Below are 27,130 nucleotides of genomic sequence, written 5' to 3' on the forward strand. Positions count from 1 at the left end.
CAGTCTCTTATATCAGGGAAGGGTCTCGAACAAAACAGTCCCCCCAAATAGTCTTCCACTTAACCCAGTAGTTACCATCAATTATTTTAATGACAAGACAAACACAGGTTTTCCCCAAAAACTGTTTTGCTAAGAAGAGTCGCAAAAAGAAAATGGTTAAACACCCTGGCCGTTTGGAAAGGAAGGCATTTTTCCTTAATACTCACATTCTGTTTCCATCTGTGGCGGTGAGATCAGAAAGAAACGTTTAAAAAGCAGATTATCCATATATTCTTATGAGCTCAAATGGGTTTTACAGACACAGAGAATTAGCATCTTAGGAAATCTAGGACAAAATCCCATTAATATTCATCACTGTTCTGCAGATTATAGATGGTATCTGTGTGGTTCATTAAATTTCCTCTTGAACGAAAGAAAAAACACAAAAATGCCACCATGACTTAGTTCACAAATGTGGGTCAATTCAACAGTGGACATCAACTTCCTAAGACAATAAAGGAATGAGGCTGGACGCATAGAGATGGCCCATATTACATACAATACACAAACGTTACTCTTTAGTCCAGGGAAAAAAAGAACCCTCCCCCACGATAAAAATGCTTCAATCTAGAGGGATGAAAAAGCAAAATGAGAAAAGCACTTACCTTGGCAAACAGTACTAGAAAATTATATTCTGAAAGATGTTCACATTTCCTTTGGTAATTCCAAATGAAGGAAGGATATTTTGCCAAACCCTACAAACCTTTTGAAGGTATTAATTCCTCTATTGTAAATTTCGGTAATGAGGCTGGTCCAGACCAGTACTGTCTAGTAGTACTATAATGCAAGCCATAGATGTAATTAAAACATTTTTCTAGTGGCCACATTCAAAGTTAACTATTTAACGTAACCCAACATATCCCTAAAACTATCATTAAAAATGTAATCAATATAAAAATTATTAGTGAGCTATTTTACTTTTTTTTTTCATACTAGCTCTTCAAAATCTGGAATATATTTTTACACTCACAGCACATCCCAAATTCAACTAGGTAATGTCAAGTGCTTAATAGTTCTATGTGGCTTGTTGGGACCATGCTGGGTAGCACTGTGCTATACTATAGCTTTCATTTCCATAACATTAATCATAAATATTTGCACTAGAGTTTTTTTTCAGTGGGAAGTTTAGTTACAGTGAATCTTATTATACAACCAAAAATGATGTATATTTTGAGTGTGGAGTGCTGTTTTATATAAAAAGGTCTACATCTTTGTGTAATTAATTCATTGTAAGCAATGCCAGATTTTTAGTTGATATACTTTCAAATGCCAGGGCCTTTGGTCTATTAAAAATGCTGTCCTCTGTTTAGCAGGAGTCTCAGAAGATAAGACTGCATTGTATTTTCTTGTTCTTATACTAACCAATCTGTTTACCAATCCGAAAACCTGCTACTGCCACAACTCACTGGCTTATATTCACATGATGTGGGTCTTTCTTCTTCTGCTTAACGATTATTTAATGATGAGTATAGGTCCAGTATAATTTCCTATGACTTAAGTAGTTTTCAAAATGTTCTTTTACCTATAATATCATTTTGGCCTACTGATGTAAGCCTATTATGTGTTGAAATACTAAGAAAATGTGCATATGTAAACAGGCAGTCTATATAAAGATTTCCTTCTGTGAAATTCTGGAGCAGAAAATCAAATTATGACATTCATGTCCTTCTGAATAACTGAAATTGATGAGCCTTAAAATAGCTTCAAAGAAGAAAAACTTCTGGAGTGTAGAGAGGTTTCCAAAGTACATCTCCTGGCTGATAATGCTGACAAGCTGAAAATTAGCAAACAATTCCACACACAATATATGCATTTAACTTTATTTTCTCCAAATAGAATAAAGTTTCATATGCATTTCATACTTCTGGAAATGGCTTCAGAAAATTTTTCTACTCTGAATATAGGTTCTCTTTAATAGTTAAATAAGTATAACTGATAAGAGATTTAAGTATAAAGAGCTTTTAAAAATTAATACTTAACAACATAAGACAATAGGAAAAAGGTGAAATACTTGGAAGAGGGATTTCCGAGATGAAATAAGAATTCCCCTAATAAAAATGTTCAACTTACTAGTAATCAAATATATGCAAAATAAAATCACAATGAGATACCATTTTGCACTCAACTTGGCAAAAATTTGAGTCTGATGATACCAAAAGTTGGTGAGGATCTAGATAACTGGAAATTCTAGCATACCAGTGGGAATGTAAGTTCATACCATTGCTTTGAAAAACAATTGGCCTTATCTATTAAAGTTGATGATGTGCTGTATTATATGACACAGCAATCCTATTCAAGGTATACATCCACTCTTATGTATGTGTACCAGAAATCACATAAAAATGTTCATAACAACATTTCCTTTTTCTGACTGAAAGTTCAAATCTAGTAATAGAAGAGAAAAACTGTGATACAATTTTACAATGAAATGAAACTTAACAGTGAAAGAAGCAAACTAGGGTACTTGTTTCAAAATGATAATGCCCAATTGCAATGATCAAAAAAGGAAGTGAGAAAAGAAGAATTTCATTTCATTTATTATTACTTAAGGATACATACATGGAGGTAAAATGATAAAGGACCGAAAGACTATGATAACACAGAGTTCAGGAGAAGGGCTCCGCCATCAAACTGGGACAGGATAGGGTCGGAGAAGAGTTCACGGTGCTTGAAAGGAAAGGCAATAGCTGGTCACAGGCATATAGGGGTTTCTTTGTTACACTTTACATTTTAGTGAGTACATATGTATTTCCTATGTGTGTGGAGGCATATATGTTCCACTGCATGTATGAAATAATTTTACATTGGAGTGGCTGTAACAAACACAGGCAAGGATTATACATCATGTTTCAGATGATGCCCATCGCCTGGAGTGCAACTCCCTCACCTCAACTCTGTCATTCACCACTGGGCTGTCACTGCAGCTTTTGTTCCTCTGTTTCTCTCATCCTTGGGGGTGGAGACTTGCCCTGCTTAGACAGTTCCCATAACATTCTGAGGCCTCCACGCCTGCTGATCGAAAGGATGACTAAACTAAACTGACCTGCATTTCTAGAAGAACTAGGAAAACTTTGAAAGTCAGGGTTACAAAGAGGGTGGCTTATTTGGCTTCATGATTTAGCACATTCTGCAAACTTACAGCCTGTTCTCTATTATTTCCTCCTTCCCCCTCCCTCTGTCTCGGTGTTTAAGGTTTGAAATAGTTTGGTGATGAGATCAGCTTTAGACACTGCCTTCAGAAATGCTTTCTTCTGCTTTCAGAGGTGGCTGCATCAAAGGGGGCCCCTCTATTAAAGGTGGCAGCTACACTGTACTTGTTTTCTACTTCCAATTAGAGGAACAAATCCACCAGCCAGGGGCTTCAGTGTACTCAGGAAACCAATCCTCTATTAAGCCAACCAAGGGACCAAGTGATTTAACGCCATCCTTGGTCCCAGTTGCTGTCTGAGAAGATTCTGATAAGACTTAGATGGTCACCTCCCATCTCACACACACACACACACACACACACACACACACACACACACACACACACACACACACACACACACACACACACACACACACACACACACACACACACACACACACACACACACACACACACACACACACACACACACACACCCCAGCATGTGCATCTCCTCAAATGGTCAAACGATATGTCTACATTTTTATAACTAATCTGCAGATATGGGGCTCATGGATGAGAGTGGAAACCCAGCATCCTAAATAAACAGGAAGGTTTCAACCAAACACGAAACTAACATTAGAAAAGGTGTAAGAAAGGGAACAAACACTCAATTTTCAGAATATGTGTTTTCTGGAATTTATTCCTTTTTAATGTTGAATATAAAATCTGAGACTTCACCAATGCCTTTAGGGACAAATGCATACAAGTTGAAATCTAAAAATAACAATTATGCAGATCAAAGTGGCCCTGACACTTAAGAAAAGCTGCTAAATGAAAAGCATTTCTAGGAAAAGCAAAACCCTCTGTAGCAAAATCAAATTTTAAAAAACCAAAACAAACAAACAAAAAAGAGACTTTGGTACCTTTCAATAACAGGAAAAAATAGGTTTAGTTCATATAAATCCATGTAATACAAAAACATCTATGTGGGAATGTTGAATAAATCTATAAAACAGAAACAAATCTAAAATATATTAAAGTCTGAGAAAAAACGTCTTCCTTTTCTGCTCTTTGATTTTTAAGATAACACCAGAATTTGGAGGAAAAAAAAACAACACACAAATTTTTCCCCAACAAAATTTCCTTCTGGTCTGCATATACCGCATATACCTAGCAGGATGGCACTGTGTATTTTATCTAATTTTAAAATGGCATACTTTGATTTCTGGCAGCACATTTCCTTTGTCCCAACAAGCCTACTACAGGATATAAAAATCCTGTCTTGAAATGCCCTTGACATTACCTCTAAGCCTGCAATCCCCACCCATTCCTTTCCTAGGCTTTTAAGACTGTGCTTATCTAAATCTAAAGACAGCTAGTACAAGAAGGGAACATGTAAACCATTACATGTTTGAAATTCAGCTGGTAAAATAGTACAAGTAAGGACCCAATATTCTCTGAAGACAGTGTGGTTCCACAGGGCAATCCCTCAGTACTCTGCAGAGCCTGGGTACTGTGGTGCTGCGTCAACGCCACACAATGTGCTTCTAGCTCACACATAACAAGTACAGCCGAGGCTGGTCTCTCTTATTTCTTTGCGCTGACCAAAAAAGAAGGAAAAAAAAAAGGTAGGGTGAGGAGTAGATGTGTAACTGTGACAGTAATTTAGCACTACTATTCATCTAGTCTGTTTAGAAGAATTGCACTGGGCCTACAATAGCCATAATAATTCAAAAATTTTAAGACAAATCTGAGTAGCTTTCCCTGTCTAGCAATGATTGTATTGAACCTATAACCCCAGAATTTAACTTACAAAGTCTCAATCTTAACAAGTTGGTTTTTGGTGCTCACTGGCAAGAGTAGACAATATAAATTAGATCATTGCAACATTAAAATTTTTTTAATTGCTGTAGCTTAAAAAGAAATTCTAAGTCTTATCAGAAGACTCACATACTCAAACACAATATCCAGTTAAAAAAAAAAAAATCCTGGATAGTCCCTGGGATTTAGCAAATGGATTTGACCTAGATCTTCTTTAATGCCAACTAAGCAGTAATACCCATGATTTCACAACAGCTTTCCTTGGAGAGAAAACTGTGGGTCGTGTATGTGTTCCAGTCTAGCAGAAATCTGTGGCATGCTTTTCTTCTGATTGCAGTCCTGGGCTACAAATCTGTCTAGGATTTTAGCTTTTGCATTCAACAAGTCCACATTTAGCAAGTTGGAGGGTGAGAGAACATATGTGATAGGGCTTTAATTCTTCTGTTCTTTCAATTTCTTATAAATGCCCTGCTCAGAATCTAAACGGAAGGTCCAGCATCAAGATGCTGAGAATAGCGGAATATTTTAGGTAGCCTGCTGGTAATAACGTCCTATTCAAGACTCTTCTCATGTTTGGCAACTAAAAACTCTAAAAAATGTAAGCAGGAACAAGGATGTAAAAAAGTAGCCTCTGCCCTAATAAAATAGACATGTTTAGTGTTTATCAGCATGCACTCCAAGGGAGTAAAGATTTTGCATGCCAAGTACAATTCAGATCTATCCCCAGCAGCCCCTTTCTCATATATGCTGCTCTGGAAACTCACTGAGCTCATATATGGAATGAGAACATGTATGTACATTACTCTGAAAAATCCGAGACTGTGCATTGGCCAGAAATATGAACTAGTAAAGTTAAAGAACCAAGGGAAAGTAAGGCAGAAAAAAAAGAATTGTGCAGCAATATTAGCATCTTTTAATATGCCTTATCAAGGGTTCACAAAATATATCTAACCAAGATCTTCCTTTCTCAAAAAAATATAATCCCTTCACAAAATAGAATAAACAGCTGTTAAGTCAGGGTAGCTCCATTTAAAAATATATGTGCACTTATGTATAAGTTGCTAGAGCTGAAAATGCCTTCAGATATGAGTCAAGTACTTTTCCTATAAATTTACTATCTAATTAGTGCACCTCTTAAAATATACTTTTAAACAGTTTCGTGCATTTAGGTGAAAATTTCCTCTTGCAAGAGATAAAGAAGCATCTATTTTCCAAAACAGTGATTATTTTCATCCATGTAATTTGATTCTGATCACACAAAGTTGCAACAGTGATTTTTGGAAACATCTGTGGGTGCTTAGAGGATTTATGGGGTAAGAGTTTACATTACCAAAAGGAGCCTAGAACATCCAAGTTTTTCTGTAGATGTTATTACAAAGCACTGAAAGTGACATTTGTGATTTTGCAGCGAAAATCTTAATTCCTTGTCAACCAACATTTCTTTTTTTTTCTTTCTGATCAGAAGACTCTTATATCCTGGCAGACTAATCTAAGGATACAACCCAGGCAGCTTAAAGAGAAGAAGGTCTGAGCAATAGTGGCATCAACTACAACCTAGGACAGATCCAACATTTTCTCTCTGATGGTGCCACTCACTTATCTTTCAGTCATTAAGGAAGCACACCTGTAACAGGTTATAGTACCTCCAGGTGAGTGAGGCAACTGCAGGCAATTCTGAAAATAAGAAAAAACCCACCACAGTTCTGATTTGGTTTAAAGTGATCATGCAATCCCATTATACCCATGTCTTCCAAGAACACCTTTTCCAAATGCAAGCAAAGTTACTGATGATGCATGTGGCTTTTGTCACAGTGATGCATTAGGTAAGCAGGTGTGCGCTGAGTACCGGGGGCGCTCCAAAATGCATCTCCATCATCTTCCACTTGTCTTCTCTAAGGTTCTGCCTATTTATTAATAATAATTAAAAACAGTCAGTTATTGCACTGTGTTGACAACAAAATTCATCCTGACAGTAATATTTTAAATATCAGGAACAGAGAAGTTGGGAATCACAATAAATTACCCCCACGTGATTGATAAGAACAAATCCTGAACAGTGGTTCTCAACCTTGGTTGCACATTAGAATCACCTGGGAATCTTTTTAAAATCCTGATGTCTGGGCCTCATCCTCCGGAAATTCTGTTTCTTTGTTATGGGGTGGGGCCACAACATTAGTAACATAGAAACAGAATTTCCGGAGGATGAGGCCCAGAAATCAGGATTTTAAAAAGATTCCCAGGTGATTCTAATGTGCAGCCACGGTTGAGAACCACTGGTTTAGGATAAGAGGCCAGATTTAAATCTCACACACCTGACCTGCCAAATATAAAAGTGAAAAGAAAGCCATGTTTCAACAACTGCTGAGACCCCTCTCAGAGATTCCATTCACACCTGGGTGAGCAGGGTGTGTGTGGCTCACCCCCCTCGGGAGCCTGTGCAGAGTGGCCCATGGTGAAGAACAGCACTGTATGGCCATGCCTCTTGCTGCCCCAACCCCCAGGAGGGCTCCATGCTTCAACCACCAAACAGATACCTGGCATGGAGGGCCTCCGCCCTGCTCCTGCTCTGGTTGGTCAGTGCCCAGGGTCTACCAGTTGTTATCACCCCCCTGAAAGGCAGCGATCTCTGAAAGCAGAAACTTCTCCAGTCCCTGCTGTGAGTCTATTAAAATAACAAACTTGATGGGCCAAACACTGCTGGCTCCAGCCGGTCAGAGAAGAAAGTGGGTTTCCCCAGGGTTTCCATGCCTTTCAACTTCTCCAGAAGAGTGGGAATCTGTTATTTTAAATATTAACAACTCATTTAACTTCTTTTAAAAGTCTTATGCAAACATATCCTAAAGGCCACCACTGCGGGGACCTCCACCTTCCTCTGCCTCCCACCTTGTCTACTTTTGAGAACTGCCGGAGTCCACACTGCACCTGTGACTGTTGAGCCATAAATGTTCCTTTCCTACCATCTCTCTTCTGTCTCCTCACTGTGTACGAGCAATTACAGATGCTAATGGTGCCTTTCTGTATTCCCTGGCAGGCTTTCTAGGCCTGTGTTTTATGTGTGTATACTGTAGAGAGGGTAGGGAAGGAGATGAGAAAAGGGGGCTATCATCTTTTACTGCATGACACCTGTGAATGCTCTCAGGCCTTATAGACTGTATAATGAATTACCACCAAGGTAAAATATAAGTAAACTAGAAAGGAGGGAAATGCTGAACTGCTCTTAAAGATACTCCTATTTCTCTCCCATGAAGATGAATGGAGTATGAATTGTTAATAACCCTTCTGGCCCCAAATGGTTCATGTCACCCTGGCCAGTGTGGCTCAGTTCTTTGGAACATCACCAAAAAGGTTGTGGGTTCAATTCTCTGTCAGGGCACATATCTAGGTTGCAGGTTCAATGCCTGGTCAGGGCTTGTATGGGAGGCAACAGATTGATGTTTCTCTCTGATGTCAGTGTTTCCCTCTCTTTTCTTTCTCCCTCTCTCTAAATACCAAACTCTGCACCATGGGCTTCCACTCTGGTTCCATGTGCTCCTGCTCAGGCACCTGAAAATGGTGGGCTGAATGGGTGGGGATGCCCCGAGCCCTTTGGAATGGTCTGCTGAAATCAAGTAAAGGTCAATGGCATCAAGACCAACTTTAATACTATGACCACAAGTCACGTGAGAATGCTTCTTTTATCACAGGTTTCTTGAGAAATTTCTGAGAGAATAAATATTTTTAAAGAGTAGAACAGTCAGCCTAAAGAGTGCCTAAGGAATCCAAATCTTCAGGGAAAATAAGAGCAAAGAAGGCAAGCACACGGTATTTTTTAAAAAAAGGCTTTTGCATAGACAGTGATGTCCATTGGATTTATGCATCCATTAGATCACTCCTACCCTAGTTTTTTCCAGTTCTTTGAAGATACATCTGGATTGTTTAATAACCTTTGGATAAAACTGGTTATAAAATACTAGTTTTTTTAACAAGTATTCCAGTGTTCCACCTTTATAAAAATAGTCTTAAGAACCTTTTAATATTATACGTGTGGGTTTTGCCTCTGTTTAAAATATGCGCATGGAAACCACCCACTACCATCTGTGGACTTACTGATGCAAAAACAAAAGAAGATTTCCCATCAGCTATAAACTACAAGTGCTGGTGTACAATTTATATTATTGATAGTCGCTGCCTTCCTCCCACAGGTGTTCCAGAAATGGTGATATCCTAGGCAGCCTCAAAAGACCTATTACTTACAGATATCAAAGTTGCCAATAATGCACTTCTATTTCAATTCAGTGTTAAAAATGACACTTTAGAACTCAGTCTCATTGAAATACAGTAAAAACTTCAATTGCTAGGTATATAAAGATTTCAAGGAAATACACCAAAATGTTAAGTGGTTATCTCTAGGTGGTGGGCTAACAGTTGATTTTTATTTTCTATCCAACACATTTTTGTACGTTCCCAATTTTTCTAAATGAGCCTAAGCTACTTTCATAATCAGAATAAAACCAGTGTCACCCTGGCCAGTGTGGCTCAGTTCGTTGGAACATCATCCCATACACCCAAAAGGCTGTGGGTTCAATTCTCTGTCAGGGCACATATCCAGGTTGCAGGTTCAATCCCTGGCCAGGCCTTGTATGGGAGGCAACGGATTGATGTTTCTCTCTGATGTCAGTGTTTCCCTCTCTTCTCTCTCTCCCTCTCTCTAAATATCAATAAAATAAAATTTAAAAACATTGTCTTTAAAAGGGGAAATAACAATAAAAATATCACCTTATTTAATAAGGAAATGCTATTTTTTATTTTGAAAGTGAACCCATGTGCTTCACAAAGTTGTGATAATATACATCATTTTTACACCTAAATATTAAAAACCCTGAGCTGTTTGTTCTCTAAAAGACTTATGACACAATAAAGCAGCTTTAAAAACATTTTTATTAGTTTAAGAATTGTAGGGTTTTTTCAAGGTTGACTACTTGTTAATGCAGACATCTCTCTTTTAAATTAAATGAATTAAACATGCAAACGACCTTAAAAATATGGCTTTGATGCTGCAATTTAAAAAAACATAAAGTATTGTAAGCTTGCACTTTAAAATAGAAAGTACCTACTACTTTTTGCTATCAAATTCTTCTTGGAAGAAGGGGAAATAAATTATAAATAAATTAAGTTATAAATAAAAAACAAACTAATATACAGAAGCAATTGAACACTGAAAAGAAAAAAAAATACTAGGCTTCTTTTTGTGTTTTTATACTGGGCAGTCTCTAATTATGCATTTGAACAAGCGGAAGCTAAATATTTAGGGTATATATGCATTCCTCTAACACATTTAACTTCAATTGAGAACAATTAAGAACAATTGAAGAAAAACAAATTTTAAAATGCAAAGATTTACCTACCTTTGATGCCAACCGTGATTTCAGGCCTAAGAATGAAAAGACTGTGTTGCTTTCCTTTGATTCAAAGAAACTGTCATAATCCTAGAAAAAAAAGGGGGAGGGGAGAGGAGAAAATAAACAAAAGCAAACAATTATCTTTGTATTTGGTGCTTTGGGCAAATTTTTTTTAGAGAGACTGCTTTCTTCCTTTTTTTTTTTTTTTAAATGTTTTTATTTATTTTAGAGAGAAAGGAAGGGAGAGATAGAAAAACATCAATTAGCTGCTGACTGGGGATTGAGCCCACAACCTGGACATGTGCCCTGGCATTGAACTGGTGACCTTTCAGTGCACAGGAAAATGCTCAATTGACCAACTAAGCCACACTGGCCAGGGCTTGACAAATTCTTTGTAATTAAAAACATTTTTTTTCCTTTATTGATTTTTAGAGAAAGAGGAATGGAAAGGGATAGAGGAATAGAAACATAGATGAGAGAAAAACATCATTGATCAGCTGTCTCCTGCACTCCCTCTGCTGGGGATCAAGTCTACAACCCAGGCATGTGCCCTGATTGGGAATCGGGAATCTAACCAGTGACCTCTTGATTCCTGGATCGATGCTCAACTGCTGAGCCATACCAGCCCAGCCAGGCACACAAATTCTTCATGAAAATAAAAAATGTACCATTGCTCCATCCAGGTCAGGGAAGAGCTATATAAATCTACTAATTTGTCCTGCTTAAGCCTAAAAATTTCTTTGAGTATGATGATAAATGTAACACGTTTTTAATCCAAAGCCGGTGACAGGATTAAAACATAAAACAATGACAACAGAAATGAAATCGGAACACACTCCCTTTCCTTTGTGGGCCAAACTAACATTTATTTGTATGAAACCACTGTGACCTAAGATTTTATTCTAGCACTTCAATATGGAAGGCTGCCTCCCAATTCTACTCTTGATAGGCTGTTATCTAGGGCTTTTAAAAAAATATATCACTGGGTGAACAGAAACCTGTACTAGTAAAGGTCTCCATGTGTCAATGTGAGTGATTCTATCCTGCCTTTGAAGTCCACATTCTTAAAGAATGTGTCTTCAGAGAGAATAAAAAGATCAAATAAAAGCTAGAGAAAACTATATTCTCTATGACATTTACCTTTGCCTCAGAAGCAGAATCATTTTTCTCTTCCTACTTTCACAAAAGAAACCATTAAGGAATTCTGGTCAATAAGTTCTTCAATTGATTCTTTTCAAAAGTTTGCATATGTAATACTACACAGTTTCTAAGTTGATATAAAGCAGCTTTAAAATTTGGTAGAAGTCCCTTTTGATAACTATCCTGCGAGTAAATACTGTAAGCAGACAAGGATCAGAATCATTTTTAGGCATTCCCTTTGTGGGAGGCGCCTTACTATCAGTCCATCATTCCTCAGTCCATCATTCCTCAGTCTACCAAGGTCCACCAGGTTGGAGACTGGCTCAGAGAAAGAAAAAAAAATGTTGCCCAAGTTTGAGAGCTAATACATGAGAGAGCTGAGATTTGGGCCCAATTCCATTGATGTTGTAACTGATGTTTTTTGTACTCTATGAAGCTTCTTACCCAAGAGGGAACCAAGTGTGGGGCACTCTGTAAATGAGTCACTGAACCCTATTGATCCACTGCTGTGCTGAACAAGTGGCATCACAGATACTGTTGAAACCTATCTAGGAATCTAAACGAGAGTCAATGACTTGTGGAGATGTGCTTCTTGCAAAGCATGCCTCAGTTGATGGAAAATCTGAATTATTTGACTCCATGTAGAGACTCTCTTGTACAAAAGTTTCAGCAGGGTGAGGTTGGAGTTGAGTTTCAAAATATGAAGTTTGAGAAATTTATACGAGATACCAAAGTGAGGATTATTAACAGAGCAGTGACTACAGAATTACAGATTTTGTAGAATTTTATGAAAAATTTTACAATTTTTATAAGAAAACTATGTCACAAATAATGCAAGTCTACATTTGATGTGGAATTTAGGCAAAATACCATGAACTGAAAGTGTTACAAATATTCTTTATAACAAAGATATTTCCAAACAGTTGAGTGACACTTCACTGGGTTCAAGAAATAATCCTGTTTGATATGTATAGGGTGTCCCCAAAAAATATATGCACACTTCTACAGAAATGAATAACATTTTTTGTCAATGCCTGTTTTCAAACTGATGACCTTCTGGTCCAGGCACTGCTGATAATTCGAAGCAATGGAATCACAAACATCAAGAATCATTTCATTCAGTATTTTTGTGCCCTCAATCTGTCAAGTGCTGCTGGTTTTGTACCATAAACTTTATCTATTATGTATCCCCATAAAAAAAAGTCTAGTGGATAAATTTTCTTTGTTCAAAGCTTAGCCTGGCTTTACCCATTATTTCAAATCAGTTAAACCTGAAAAGGAGTGAAAACTAAGTTATCCGATGTTTAAGTGAGTATACTTTTTTGGGGGGACACCCTTTGAATAATTATAAAGGCAGTGTTCGAATTTGAACTGTGTTTTCAAACTTCCAGTAGCATTTTAGGATGAATTTCCTTTGTTCAAAGCCTAGTCTGGCTGAAAAGAAAGAAACATCAATTGAGCTATCAGTTGTTAAAGTGTGTATACATGTTTTTGGGACACCCTGTATATTCTCTAGCTGATCATTTATTGCATATTTAATGTGGTAACAAGAGGAAGATGGCTAAACTACAGCCAGATTTATCTCATCCTTTTAGACATCCACCATACAAAAACTGGTGTACTAGTATTTGTTCCTCTCCCTACCATATTCGGCCACTATTCAGTCTAAATTCTTTCCCTAGAGAATATCATTTAGAGCCATGGCCCTAATTAAAGTCACATCTTTAGCTCTGATTTCTCCTCTCAATTCTGGTTCTATATAATAACTAATTCTTCACAGACTCTTAAACATAAGGGATTTACATCACAATTCATGATCTTCCTGCCACACCACAAGATGGGCCTCTAAGAAAATGGCACCACCATCTAATGGGCTCTACCACATCAGAAATCAAGGTACCACAGGACTCCTCCCTTTCCTCAGCTAACAACTATCTTACATGTTCCTTCAACCTCTCCATTTCCACATCCATCTCATCGCCCTAATCGAAGCTAGATTTCTGCAGTAGCACCTCAATTTATCAACCCTTCTCCAATATAACCTATTTCTACCCCATCATTCTCAGGTGAAGACAGACTGCTCTTTTAAAAATGAGACGATGATCATATTGCCCTCTTCTTAATTTCTTTCCCTCAAAGCTTCTCATTGTCCTTACAATACAGATTAAAATTCTTAACATGGCTTAAAAGGCACTATGTGGCCCAGCTCTGACTTAGTCAAGACTGAGGAGAAGAGAGGTCTTGTATTTCCATGTACCAACAACTATCTAGTTCACAGATCCTGTATGGTATATATGCTCAGGGAACTATATATGTGGTGTCCTGCAGTCTCCAGAGTTATATGATCTTGATCAACTCATTTAACCTCCTCACACTATTACTTCCTTTCTGCATCAGATACTAGCGAAGTCCCTTAAAGCCTCACGATTCTATGAAATGATGGAGCATTCAGTGGAGCTGCTCTTAAATGGGCTGTTAGTTGTGTCTAGGTAAAGTCACCCAAATATTCTGGTTACTAAAGATACCTAATTGAAAATTTTACCTCTCTCTGATTTAACTGAACAGGAAAAGGAAGAGACAATAGTGGGAGAGAAAACATTAGGACTAGTGACTCAGTCGTCAAAATGCTATCCCTGTTTTGAATTTTGAAAGGCCTTTTTACCCTTCTACTTGATTAATAATCTCTGATGGTCAGTGTGAAATGCAGGAATGAAAAAACGAATAATGTAAGAAATAAAAAATGAGAAACAATGCCTGACTCCATCTCTATAAATGTAGTGTGAATTTTACTTTAAAAGACTGAAATGCCAACATGAAAACAACTTGCGTGCAACAGATCAAAAGGCAAGTTACCATGAAAATGTGTATAATTCAGGTTTCATTGTTTATGTTAAAAATCTTAATTTAAAAATAGTTACAGTTCTTCAAATCATAAAACTGGAAATAAGGTCAACTCTCACAAACACTCTTCATACATAAAACAGGACATGTAAAATCTATACATGTAGAGAAAATATGTAACTTTATAAAGAATCCATTTAACATTCAATCAAAACTATTCTCGCCCTGGCCGGTTTTGCTCAGTGGATAGAGCATCGGCCTGCAGACTCAAGGGTCCCAGGTTAGATTCCAGTCAAGGGCATGTACCTTGGTTGCAGGCACATCCCCACTGGGGAGTGTGCAGGAGGCAGCCGATCCATGTTTCTCTCTCATCGATGTTTCTAACTCTCTATCCCTCTCCCTTCCTCTCTGTAAAAAATTAATAAAATATATTAAAAAAAACTATTCTCTACAAAACTATAAATTTTAGTTACCAACAAAAGTATTTAGAAATTTCAATTTAGAAATCTCAGAAGGGCAACATTTCTCATTTAGATTTTTAAATAATCCTCTTTAACTGTATCTCTGTCATTAATATTATAAGCATTATTTTTATTTTAAGAACTTTTAATGCACTACTACATAACTATAGCTAGGGGGTGGGCTTCTTGCCTGAATACTGAATTGGATCCTCCCAAGAGTTTAGAAATTGTCACTTAAGGTAATTAACTCCTTCCAAGTGACAAATGTAAAATTTGGTAATTAACTTTAAAAGCAGAATAATTTAATGAAATAATTTTTAAAAGTCAATGTTAGAAAAGTACCTAACACACTAGGTTACCAATAATACTTGTCAAGTGGATGAATTAGCTATCTGCTAATTAATGGCTGATGTGCCATGTTTTAGATAATCTCATGCTAGTAACATAATTTGAATAAATGCTATTTCTACTCTATTAATTACAGGTTTTAAAGAATTATGTACACAATTTACTTCCTGACATTCAAAAGCTTTTAAGTGGTCTGATGAATCTCAAAGTGTAAAAAGTTAAATTACTTTCCTTGTCATGTTTAGGCAAAGAGTATGTGATTGATAATTTAAAATCTAGGATTTTTGAGTAATTAATACCTCCTTCCAGATATAATAAACAGCATGATGTGAAATAATTTCAGAGTTAAATCGCATTAGAAAATTTAAAATCAAATCTTACTGATTATTAGTATAAGTTATTATGGCCTTAGGCATTCCCCAATAAAAGAGAAAGATCTGCTTTCTTATCAAATTCATTTCACCTATCAGTTTTATATTTTAAAAAATATATTACGGTTTATACTGCAAACGTTAAAATCACCATTTGTAAAAACTCACTCTCAAGTTGCTAAATAGGCTTGCTGAATTCCTTATAGTCAGACACTCAGAAGTGTTTGTAAATAAATGTCGGCAAATGACACATTTCAGGACAATCAACCTTCTGTTAATGATCAGTTAACAGAACCTTTGTAGAAGGGTACAAACATACAGAGCATATTCAGGATAAAACTGCCTAGTTTCAGAAGCTGGTACATTTTTATTACATTAAAGAAAAAGAATGAGAAATTCCCTTTGTCTGCAGTGTCGACTGCTTATGAAATGTGTATTTCTACCCCATCATTCTCAGGTGAAGACAGACTGCTCTTTTAAAAATGAGACAATGATCATATTGCCCTCTTCTTAAATTCTTTCCCTTATGAAAAGAAATATTTCTGGACTATATAGATATCAGCCTAACTGAGCACAATTATTAATGGAATATTTATCTGAATGCTGCAATTTTAAGAATAAAACAAGCTAAATGGCTGTTAAGAAGAAAAAAAATAACTTCCATCACCTATACTTCTGTTGTGCTCAAGTGAAAACCAATGTTAGAGACATTTATAAGTGCATGATAAAATCTAAACAGGTAGAGTTCACAATGGTCTCATTCTTCCAGAGAGCTTCCTTAAGGACATAAGCCGCACACTACGGTTAGACTATTGTGGACTAGACAAGCATTTGAGACAAAGACCTTAAAGTTCTTTGCCCTTTTAGTGTTCCCTAAGAGAGCAGTGGGGAAAACCCAAACAGCCACTCTGAGAAGTGGTGCCGCTTCCCACGCTAAGTCAATGACAATTAGTGGACAGACCCACATTATTTCCACATGCCGAGGGCATATCCAAACAGGAGGTTGCAGGGAACAAAACAACACGTGGCCTACAAGGAAATGGTGGCAGCAATCAATTCTAAATGAGCCAAAGCAAATTGAGTTTCTCCAAAAGATGAAAATCTTTTTAAAATATTCATTTTAAGATGATAAGAGTTACTGCTGCTGTTGAAATTGGGCCAAGCGCCTCCTCCTTTCTGTTAAGCCTGAGGGTATCCTCTGAGCAGAATTCTTGACTTAGTGGTTGAAGACAGTACTATATTCTATTTTATGAAATCTTGGTAGAGAAGGAAAAAAATAGTTGGCAGTTCCAATCCTGGATGGATATGTAAGATGCAGTTGTCTAAAACAGCTTCATTCAGCAATTTTTATGCCAAATACTAAAAATATGAGTAAGCCCAAAACTGAAGATTTTAAATTCCTAATTCATGTTAAACGTTTCCAACCATGCTAGTACAAGATGGCAAGGCAAGCAAAAACATGTACCCAAGCACCAATTGAAATTGGATGGAAAATATTTTTGTGCTAAACATAGGAAAAGGAACCAGCAATAAAATTTTAATAACTACCCTACAGAGTAAGTGAAAAGGCTAAGAGACTCTCTTGGATATTGACATTTTTGTCACTCCCTTTTACACCACAGGGGTTAGTAAAACAGGATTATATACTGCCCTCTGTGACTGCTCACAGAACTAAACAGTTCTGTAGAGAATAGTATTTCTATGTTTAAAACAATATAAATATAATCTATGTTTACATATTATAATAGTTACTATAGTTGCAGAAGAGAATTGGACTGTTATAAATTTTAGCAACGCTAAAGTGTGTGTTTAAATCAAAACAGAGGAGAAATAAGAGAAGTTATAAGAATGCGAATCTCCATCTTTCAAAAAAAAAAAGTAAACACTGTCTACAGTTAAAGTCAAGCAATATATACATTAGTATATGAAGCAGAGTGGTAATAACTTAAGAACCTTGTAAAAGGGAATCTGGGGGAGGGCACGTATAAAGGACAGAGGAAAACTGACTCCTTGCTTTGACCCTTCCTGTCAACAGGCTTTATTGTCTTAACGTTGATATTAACATGGCCTTAACGGTTTTGTTTTCTTTTCATTAACTTTATCTACATGGGCTCAGAAAGAGAAAAAAAATTTAACAAAAATAAAACTGCCAGTTTGTCCAGCCAGTGTTGTCAGTGTTGAGCTTCGACCCATGAACCAGGAGATCACGGTTCAATTCTTGGTCAGGGCACATGCTGGGGTTTGGGGCTTGATCCTCAGGAGGGGACATGCAGGAGGCAGCCGATCAATGATGTTTCTATCTCTCTCTCTCCCTCTCCCTTCCTTTCTCTGAAATCAATAAAAAATAAAAATAGAAAGAAAGAGAGAGAGAGAGAGAGAAAGAGAGAGGGGAAGGAAGGAAGAAAAGAAGGAAGGAAGGAAGGAAGGAAGGGAGGGAGGGAGGGAGGGAGGGAGAGAGGGAGAGAAGAGAGAGAGAGAGAGAGAGAGAGAGAGAGAGAGAGAAAGAGAGAAAAGAGAGAAAAGAAAGAGAGAAAAGAGAGAAAAAAAAGAAAGAAAGAAAGGAAGGAAGGAAGGAAGGAAGGAAGGAAGGAAGGAAGGAAGGAAGGAAGGAAGGAAGGAAGGAAGGAAGGAAACTGCAGTTTGGCTATTAGTTAAAATAGAGTGCTAAACATGCAATTGAGGTGTCCTGAAACTGTCTGGTTGAAGGTTTTCAATATTCACAGCACAAGTCGTTTTTATGAAAAATATGTCCCAGGGCCTGACTCATCACTGTAGAATATTGAAGCAAACATCTCAGTAAAGTGAAAATGGGAGATTAAACATTTATAGACAGAAGAATAAAAACTGGGGTTATGTAGAAGAGATAAAACTGCAGAGAATTATCTAAAATGTTATGCTTTGGGGCATACACCTGATCAGCAATCAGTGATAAAGAAGACTTTATATCACCCCTTCCCCAACACCCAACTTTTCCTTAATCTAGTAGCTGGGAGGATGCCGGATACGATTATTTACAGTAAAATATCTAAAGGAGAAGATTCTCCTTGATAAGTGATTTTATAGACAGGAGGCCTTGGAATACAGATTTTCTAATTCAGATAAAAAGTTTCCTAAGGAAATTCTACCTGTGGGATATGTGAGCTTCTAATAGAGCTCTGAAATAGATTTCTGAAATAGATTTCATGGCAAAATTTAGAAGTTTTAATAAGCTTATTTTTGAGACATTTGGCTTTGACTTTTATTAATAAAATGAGAATACAAATGCTCAGAACCTTGACAAGGTAAGACCCAACAGAATGGGGTAGTTCCCTGCTAAGCTGAAAACATCAGTGGAATTATTTACCCATTCACAGAACCAATTTTTTTAAATGCAGTCTATGTTCCTAGCATTCTGATAGGTACCAGATACTAAGATAAACATGCCACGGAGCCTACAGAGAGTGACACACGGAACTCAGAAACCAATTAAAGGCAAAGACGTGAAAAGAAAAAAAATTCTATGAGATAAATGTCATCTATACTAATAAAAGGGTAATATGCTAATTAGAGCAGATGTCTTCCAGATGTCCTTCCGGACAAAGCCGCAGTGGCTGCGAAGGGCCCAGGCTCAGGCTGGAGGTGGCAGCAGCAGCGGGGTAATGGGGGTGGCGCCTTCCCCTGATCCACCAGGTTGCCTCCCGCAGTGGGAGGCCAGACTGCGGCTTAGGCCGGGGGCCGAGGCAGAGGCGGTTAGGGGTGATCAGGCCGGTAGGGGAGCAAGTTAGGGGTGATCAGGCCAGCAGCAGAGCAAGTTAGGGTCAATCAGGCTGGCAGGGGGACAAGTTAGGGTCGATCAGGCTGGCAGGGGGGCAAGGTAGGGGCAATCAGACCGACAGGCAGAGGCAGTTAAGGGCAATCAGGCAGGCAGGCAAAGGGGTTAGGGGGCAATCAGGCAGGCAGGCAGGCTAGTGGTTAGGAGCCAGTGGTCCCAGATTGTGAGAGGGATGTCCCACAGAGATTGGGCCTAAACCGGCAGTCAGACATCCCCCGAGGGGTCCCAGATTGGAGAGGGTGCAGGCCGGGCTGAGGCCCCCCCCCCCCCGCACGAATTTCGTGCACCAGGCCTCTAGCAATAGCAATAATGAGGCACAGGTCTGCTGGGTATGGGTATTTATAAGCAGAGTCCTAGTTAATTAGAGAAAGAGCAATGACATATTTAATGACTCAATTATAAAATTCTTAGATATAAGGATCTACTGAGCACTTACCCCAGTGAATGAATGCTGGCTTATCCTATATAATAAAAGGTTAATATGCAAATTGTCCCCTTGGGAGTTTGACCGACCAGGAGTTCGACCGCTCGCTATGACGTGTACTGGCCACCAGGGGGTCGCGCAGAACAAAAGAAGGCCCTGGCTGGCAGCCGGGGGGAGGAAGGCCCCAATTGGCCCTGATCACTGGCCAGGCCTAGGGACCCTACCTGTGCACGAATTTCGTGCACCAGGCCTCTAGTATTATAATAATTCACCAAAAAATTTTAGGAATCTCATATATATAAGAAAGAGATCTTAAAAACTTGCATAGAAGAAATTGACAAAAACATACAATAGTTCAAGGAAAATGGCATTAGACTTCTCAATTGCAGAACTGGAAACAATGATATTGAAGCAAAACCATCAAAATTCTTCCCAACCTAGAAATCTATACCCAGCCAAACTACCACTCAACTACAAGCCCAGAATAATGGCATTTTCATACCTTCAAAGTCTGAGAAACAGATCTTTGTTTTAAGCCTTCTAGCACTATTTGACTAATAGCTTTACTTTATTTTGAAACTATAGTTCCCACACATTTTCAACTCTAACCTTATTTTGGTCTGCAGGCATAAGGGTACATTTTCTAGACCAGGGGTGGGCAAACTTTTTGACTCGAGGGCCACAATGGGTTCTTAAACTGTACTGGAGGGCCGGAACAAAAGCATGGATGGAGTGTTTGTATGAACTAATATAAATTCAAAGTAAACATCATTACATAAAAGGGTACGGTCTTTTTTTTTTTTTAGTTTTATTCATTTCAAACGGGCCGGATGCAGCCCATGGGCCGTAGTTTGCCCACGGCTGTTCTAGACTCAGTAATTGTGAATGGGATGTACCCTTGGTTACCACATTCTTCCCTAATAAAATATGAGATCATGATATTAAAAAAATCCCACAAAACAATAACCTTTATTCTTATTAAGTATTTTAGAAACAGTCATAAATATCCTATGAAGGCTTATAATATCATCCCTTGCTTAAAGATGAGGAAATTTAGGCTTAAAGAGGTAAGTGTCTTTCCAAAGGTGTCACAGCCAACATAAAGTAGTAGTAGAACTCAAATCTATCTCTAGTGCTATGTTCAGGAGTCTCCTCTTGACATGTATGTAAGAACTCTGTGCACAATATTTATGGCTTAATGTTTTAATATCTCATTCTTCCTTATGCACACAGGAAACTGTTTCCTTGCAAACCATCAAACACACTCTGTTATCCCTTTTCTCCCCCCTAATGAAAACCTAGCTATTCATTTCACCTCAAGCACCTGAGCACTATAGCTTAGCCCCTTGCTCTTCTCCAGGCAATCCTAAAGCACTGGAATATAGGTTCCAAAATAAACACTGACTTATATACTTAGAGCTCTGGCAAAAGGCAAATTCTAATTATTCATGAGAAAGAAACTTCTTGAGCCCAGCCTGTGTGGCTCAGTGGTTGAGCATCAACCCATGCACCAAGAGATCAACGGCTGGATTCCCTGGTCAGGGCACATGCCTGGGTTTGATGTTTCTATCTTTTTCTCCCTCTCTCTTCCTCTCTCTCTAAAATCAATAAAAAAAAGAAACTTCTTAATTTTTTTCTTAACCTAAGAGTAAGAAGGAAAACAGATAATTAGACAAACGGGACTTCATAGCAGGAAGGCACCTAATGTATTTTACATGTTCATAATGATCCATCTGGCTTTTTTTTATACTGTAAAGAGAAAAATGCTCAAGAATAATGACTCCTCTTAGTCTGCCCCCAAAATGTATTAATAAAAAATATGCTTTAAAATTTAGAACACAACGAAATCATGCACACCACTTCCCTTCCATCCCCTTTTCTAAAGCAAACAGAGACAAGAAAATTCCCAGACACACATGCACTCAGACTCACACACACTGTCTGTGACCTTGGACTCATTGCCCCTCCTCAACTTCACCCTCCATTAGACTAGTGGACCTGAACAGGCACCATATGAAGAGGTTACAGTCCTAACTGAAAAAAACCCACTGTACTCTAGGTGACTTTGTGATCCGAGTATTGCAAAGAAATAGAGTAATAACAATCTAGCTACTTACTCCACAGTATCGGTCACCATTAAATATCTGAGGCGGCAGAGGGTTGCCCTGAGCGGGCTTCTTTTCTGGGGGCACGTTTTTGTACATCCACTGCCTCTGTTCTTCTGACATTGTGATATCCACCTCCTCAAACTCTATCTTGTTGGCTTCCAGAAATCTAACCACATCTTGCTGCTTCTTCTTTATCTAAAAAGAGAAGACAAATAAGGAGAAATGCTCATCTGAAACAATATGTATATATTTCCAAATTGAACTAGATTTCACTTCCCATTGTCAGAGGTCACTGATACAAAAAAAAAAAAAAGGCGATTTACATAGGTGCCATGCACTGTCCACTCTGTGGATACCAGGAGAGGTCTAAGCAAGTCCTGACACAGGGATTTCTTCACCTAGACTCCCCAGAACTCTGGGGCACAACTCAGATTGCCTGGAAAAGACTAGGTATGAGGTGAGATTCACACAGTTCTTAAGGGGCCAACACCACTCTCCCTTCCCACCCACAGGAGTTGACATTTATAGTCATGAGCGCTCTCTCTGCTCAAAACCATTTGAAAATCATATATAGCCCATCTGAAATGTCGGCACTTCGTTGATTCCCGGGAGCAGCAACATTTTCATTCCCCTCAGAAGCTTCCTTCAGATATTCCTCAGCTGCAGCCATGGGCATGAAAGCATCCTTTCATCAGTTCACGAGAGAAAAGTGTTCTCCACTTCTGAAGTAAGAGTAAACAGCAAGCACCATTTTATTATGAACTCTATTTCTTAACCCTTTTCATTCTTCTGATCTTTCATGTTTCCTTCCTCAGTCACTAGGGGTCAGGTGTGTTCTTGAAGAGCTGCAAACACATTTGTAGTCCTCGAAATGTTACCAATTTCTTAATTTAAGAACCTATATTAACTATTTTAGGTTAATATGTGAGCACCTAAGCACTCATACATTCTCAATACTAGGATACATCAAAGACACTCATACAGCTTCTTTCCATCCGTACCTCCCTGCCCTGCACATATACTAATAGATAGCGCACACACACACATACACAGAGCATTTATTGCTGGATTATAATCTTCTACAGCTTAATTGGTCTTTTCTTTCACAGGGTCACACTAGGTAAAATAGCTGGACATTGCCTGGCCAATGTGGCTCAGTGGTTGAGCATCGACCCATAAACCAGGAAGTCAGGATTTGATTCCCAGTCAGGGCACATGCCTGGGTTTTGGGCATGATACCCAGTAGAGGGTGTGCAGGAGGTAGTCAACTGATGATTCTCTCTCATCATTGATGTTTCTATCTTTCTCTCCCTCTCCCTTCCTTTCTCTGATGTCAGTAAAAACAAACAAAAATAGCTGCAACTTGTTCCTTTAACTCAACAATGTATCATGAATATGGTCCCATCATTAAAAGTTTTCAAAAGTAAGGCCTGGCCGGCATGGCTCAGTGGTTGAACATCTACCTATGAACCAAGAGGTCACGGTTTGATTCCCAGTCAGGGCACATGCCCGGGTTGCAGGCTCAATCCCCAGTGTGGGGCATGCAGGAGGCAGCCAATCAATGATCCTCTCTCATCATTGATGTTTCTATCCCTCCTCCTTTCCTCTCTAAAATCAATTTTAAAAAAGAGTTTTCAAGAATATGAATTTTAATGTCTCCCTGGCAATTCCATCATGTAGATGTACAGTTATCTGTTGTTGGATATGCAGCATACTTGTAACTTTCACCACTAGGAATAATATCATAGTGAACATCTTTATTTACAAATCTCTTACTGTTTCTCATAATACCACTTTACTTTAGGACAAAGTCCTATGAATGAAAGGGAAGACACAGGGTAAATTGCTTTACAACAAGGCTACATCAGTCAAGAAGTACAACCTTCCAGTTATAAAATAAATAAGTACTAGGGATATAAACAGCATGGTAACTGTAGTTAAAAATACTGTATTGTAGTTGGAATTTGCTAAGAGAGGTCTTAAGTTTTCATCATAAAAAAAATTGTAACAGATGAAGTGATGGATGTTAACTAGACTCATTGTGGTGATATTTTGCAATATACATATATATAGAATAATTATGTTGTACACCTGAAACTAATATAATGTTGTATGTCAATTATACCTCAATAAAAATACAAGGCCACATTCTATTTACATTCCCACTAGCAATATTTGAAAGTATCCATGTCTCAGCACCTCTCTCTCCTTATAGGCAATATTTGAAAGTTGTACTGTAGAAGATTAAAGTTCAAACAATGTGAGTAACTGAATGTTAACTTATTATACTCATCATATCACAATATATACATACATCAAATCATTACATTGTACACCTTAAACATACACAACATTATGTCGATTATCTATAGTAATAAAAGTGTAATATGCTAATTAGGCTGGACATCCTTCTGGATGAAGCCGGGGCTGCAAAGGAAGCCCGGGTCCCAGGTACCAGAGGGAAGCCAGTGCCGGCAGCCAGGGGAAGGAAGGCCTACTCTTGCACGATTTTTGTGCATCGTGCCTCTAGTATCTCCATAAAACTAAAGAAAAAAGAAATGGTTTTTGTTCTAAAAATATTTCAAATGCATCATGACACACTGACAATGCTCAAGAAGCAAAAGACAGTTCCTCACTGACAATGATAATAACTGACAGTCATGTAAGGAGTAAAATGTATTTTTAAAGGGGGAAGCAAGGGGAGGCGTGGCCAGGTTTGTGTTTCAAAGAGATCACTTTAATACTATGCAACTTAAAAAGAAAAAAGGAGAAATTCTTTTACCATCAACACTGTTACGAAAAGATTTCCAAGATATATATTATATGTAAGTGAAAAAAACAACAAAGAGCAGAATTGTAAGTAGACTAAGCACATTCTTCTGAAAAGTAAAAGGGAGAAAAATAGGAACATATTTGTATTTGCTTGTATTTACATTTTTAAAAACTCTTGAAGGTTATCAAAGAAATTAACAAAAATGGTTGCTTAGGGAGTCAGGGTAATGGGAACAAAGTGGGACCAAGACTTTTCACTCTCTACCTGTATAAACTTTAAACTCTTTTGAACAGTGTGAACGTATCAGGAGTCAGAAGATTAAAGAGAAGAAACCTATTTTGACAGACAACTTCATGTGTGCCTTCACAAAGGGGAGCAGTGGTACAGGCCAGAGAGATGCAGTGTTTTACATAAATCAGGGTCCCCACCAGGGCATGAAGCAGGACTCAGAGCATTTTGTTATTCATTGGCTTCCATGTTTCTTTACACTTAAAAGACAGGCCAGATGATTAAAATAAAATTTTAGAAAAGGGTTAAGGCCAGAAAATTAACTAATATTACAGCAAATCACTCAAGTAAACAAAAAGGAGAAATTCAACCCAGAGAAGGAGGTTTTCAAGTGGATGTTTGTGACATTAACATCAGGAAGGAAGATGAGTCATGCCGCCAGGCACTGTTAAGATCTGCCTTAAGGTGACTGTGGCCTGGAACTGGGGGAGCCCAGGCTTGAGAGGCAGGGGACCGCCCACCTCAGGAGGCAGGCACTTGGGAGACGGCCAGGCTCTGGGTAATGGAAAGGCTACCCGTGTGGCAACAGGAAGCCATCAAGGGCACTTCATGTGCTGGGCACAAATCCAGAATTCAAATAACAGCAACTTATATAGTCATTTCCTTAACACAAAGAGCTCTCTTCTCCTGATATATGACTGTTCTAAAGCTAAGTGTACCTTACAGTCAGTATCAAAATAAATTTGAGAAGCAAATGGAAGAGAAGAATTGTTGGAGAATAGTCACTGCTTTCACCCATGTCAATTTAGCCATGAGTAGAAGGAAGGTACTTGTAACTCCTAGTTGATTTGTTTCTTTTAAGCACACTTAGAAGCCATGGCACATAGTGCAATTTACCCAGTAGCCATCTCTCTTTCTTTCTTCATACAGAATCTGGTTTTGTTTGCAAAAGTAATGTGCTCAGCTACAAAATGTGTTTACCCACACTCCTCTGCAGCCTGGGGTGATCACATGACACAGTTCTGGCCAATCTGCTGTAAGGCAGATGTTCCTTGGGATGGCTCCACGTATGAACGGAAAGACAGAGTCCATTCTGCCCTTATCCTTTTCCTGTCTCCCTTGCAGAAATGGTGCTGGGAGGTGTAGAAACCATTTTGAAAATGTGAAAACAAACACCACATGCCAAGGATGGTCAAAGAGAATGACAGGAGCCTGGGTCCTTGATGACATTTTGCAGGTGTCACACAGTCTTCTGCAGCCTACTCGAAACCCTGGTGTACTAGACAGACAAACCCCTAATCAGTTCAGCCACTCCATATCAAGTTTTCTCTAGTTTGAATCTAAATGCAATGCAATGCTACTTAAATTCTTAATTGCTACTTACAATGTCTTCAGAAATATTGTAGTGTGGACTGAAAGTAAAAGCTCTTACTGCACAGCAGAGCCTAGAAATAAAAGCTGTAAAATATGAATTCAACATAAGTGAACTGAATACCTGTCACTGGATAAACAGATGAATTTTCATTTTCTTCCAAATACAACAACTAAGTTGTTGAACATACAACAGGGAGATATCTACAAAAGCACGGAAGGTGCATTCCATCTTACCATTCAAACATATGCCCTTACACATCATCCAACGCTATTAAAGGGAACAGACACTGCTACATCCTCAGGCTAGTTCACAGGGAGGCAAGCTATGGCCATAGGCCAAATCTAGTCTTTATATTTTTTAAATTATTGAAAAAAATCAAAACAAATATTTCATGACAAAACAATATTTCATGTATTATATGAAATACAAATTTCAGTGTCATAAATAAAGTTGCATTGGTAGACAGCCACACCCATTCATTTACATAATGTCTAAGGCTGCTTTTGCTGCACAATGGCAGAGCTGAGTAGTTGCAACAGGGGCAGTATCATTTCCAAAGCCTAAAGTGTTTACCAGCTGCCCTTTACAGAAAAAGTTTGCCAACCTTGGGCTAGATCCCAGATCTTCATTTCCAGCTCAAAGTTCACTTTCTCAGTGAGTAAGTACTTCCCTAATCACCTGATTTTGCATTTTTTACCAGCCACCCTAGAACTTCCCACTTGCCTTCAATGCTTCCTTCTTCACCTTAGCACGTAGCATCTGACATATTGTGTGTTTTATGTTCAGTATTTGCTTGTCCACCTCCCCCTATTAGAGCATAAATTCCAAAGGGCTAGGAATTTTGTCTGCTGGTTTGTTCACTGCTGGATCCTGAGCCTA

General features: G+C 38.3%; 1 protein-coding gene across 2 annotated transcripts in view; it reads right to left on the bottom strand.

The window, feature by feature from the left end:
* Positions 1 to 3,843: 3,843 nt before the first annotated feature.
* Positions 3,844 to 27,130, bottom strand: part of SH3BGRL2 (SH3 domain binding glutamate-rich protein like 2) — a 56,408-nt gene continuing 33,121 nt past the window's right edge. The window contains exons 2-5 of one of the 2 annotated variants that reach the window (XM_005868881.2): positions 26,261 to 26,334; positions 21,885 to 22,070; positions 10,378 to 10,458; positions 3,844 to 6,897 (exon numbers count right to left, since the gene is read on the bottom strand). In XM_005868881.2, coding sequence (XP_005868943.1) covers positions 6,886 to 6,897; positions 10,378 to 10,458; positions 21,885 to 22,070; positions 26,261 to 26,334 — 353 coding nt within the window. In that variant the 3' untranslated portion in view covers positions 3,844 to 6,885. The remainder of the gene's footprint in view (positions 6,898 to 10,377; positions 10,459 to 21,884; positions 22,071 to 26,260; positions 26,335 to 27,130) is intronic. The other variant, XM_014541784.1, reaches the window with a different exon arrangement.

The sequence above is a fragment of the Myotis brandtii genome, unplaced genomic scaffold (assembly GCF_000412655.1).
Source record: "Myotis brandtii unplaced genomic scaffold, ASM41265v1 scaffold2790, whole genome shotgun sequence".
NCBI classification, from domain to species: domain Eukaryota; kingdom Metazoa; phylum Chordata; class Mammalia; order Chiroptera; family Vespertilionidae; genus Myotis; species Myotis brandtii.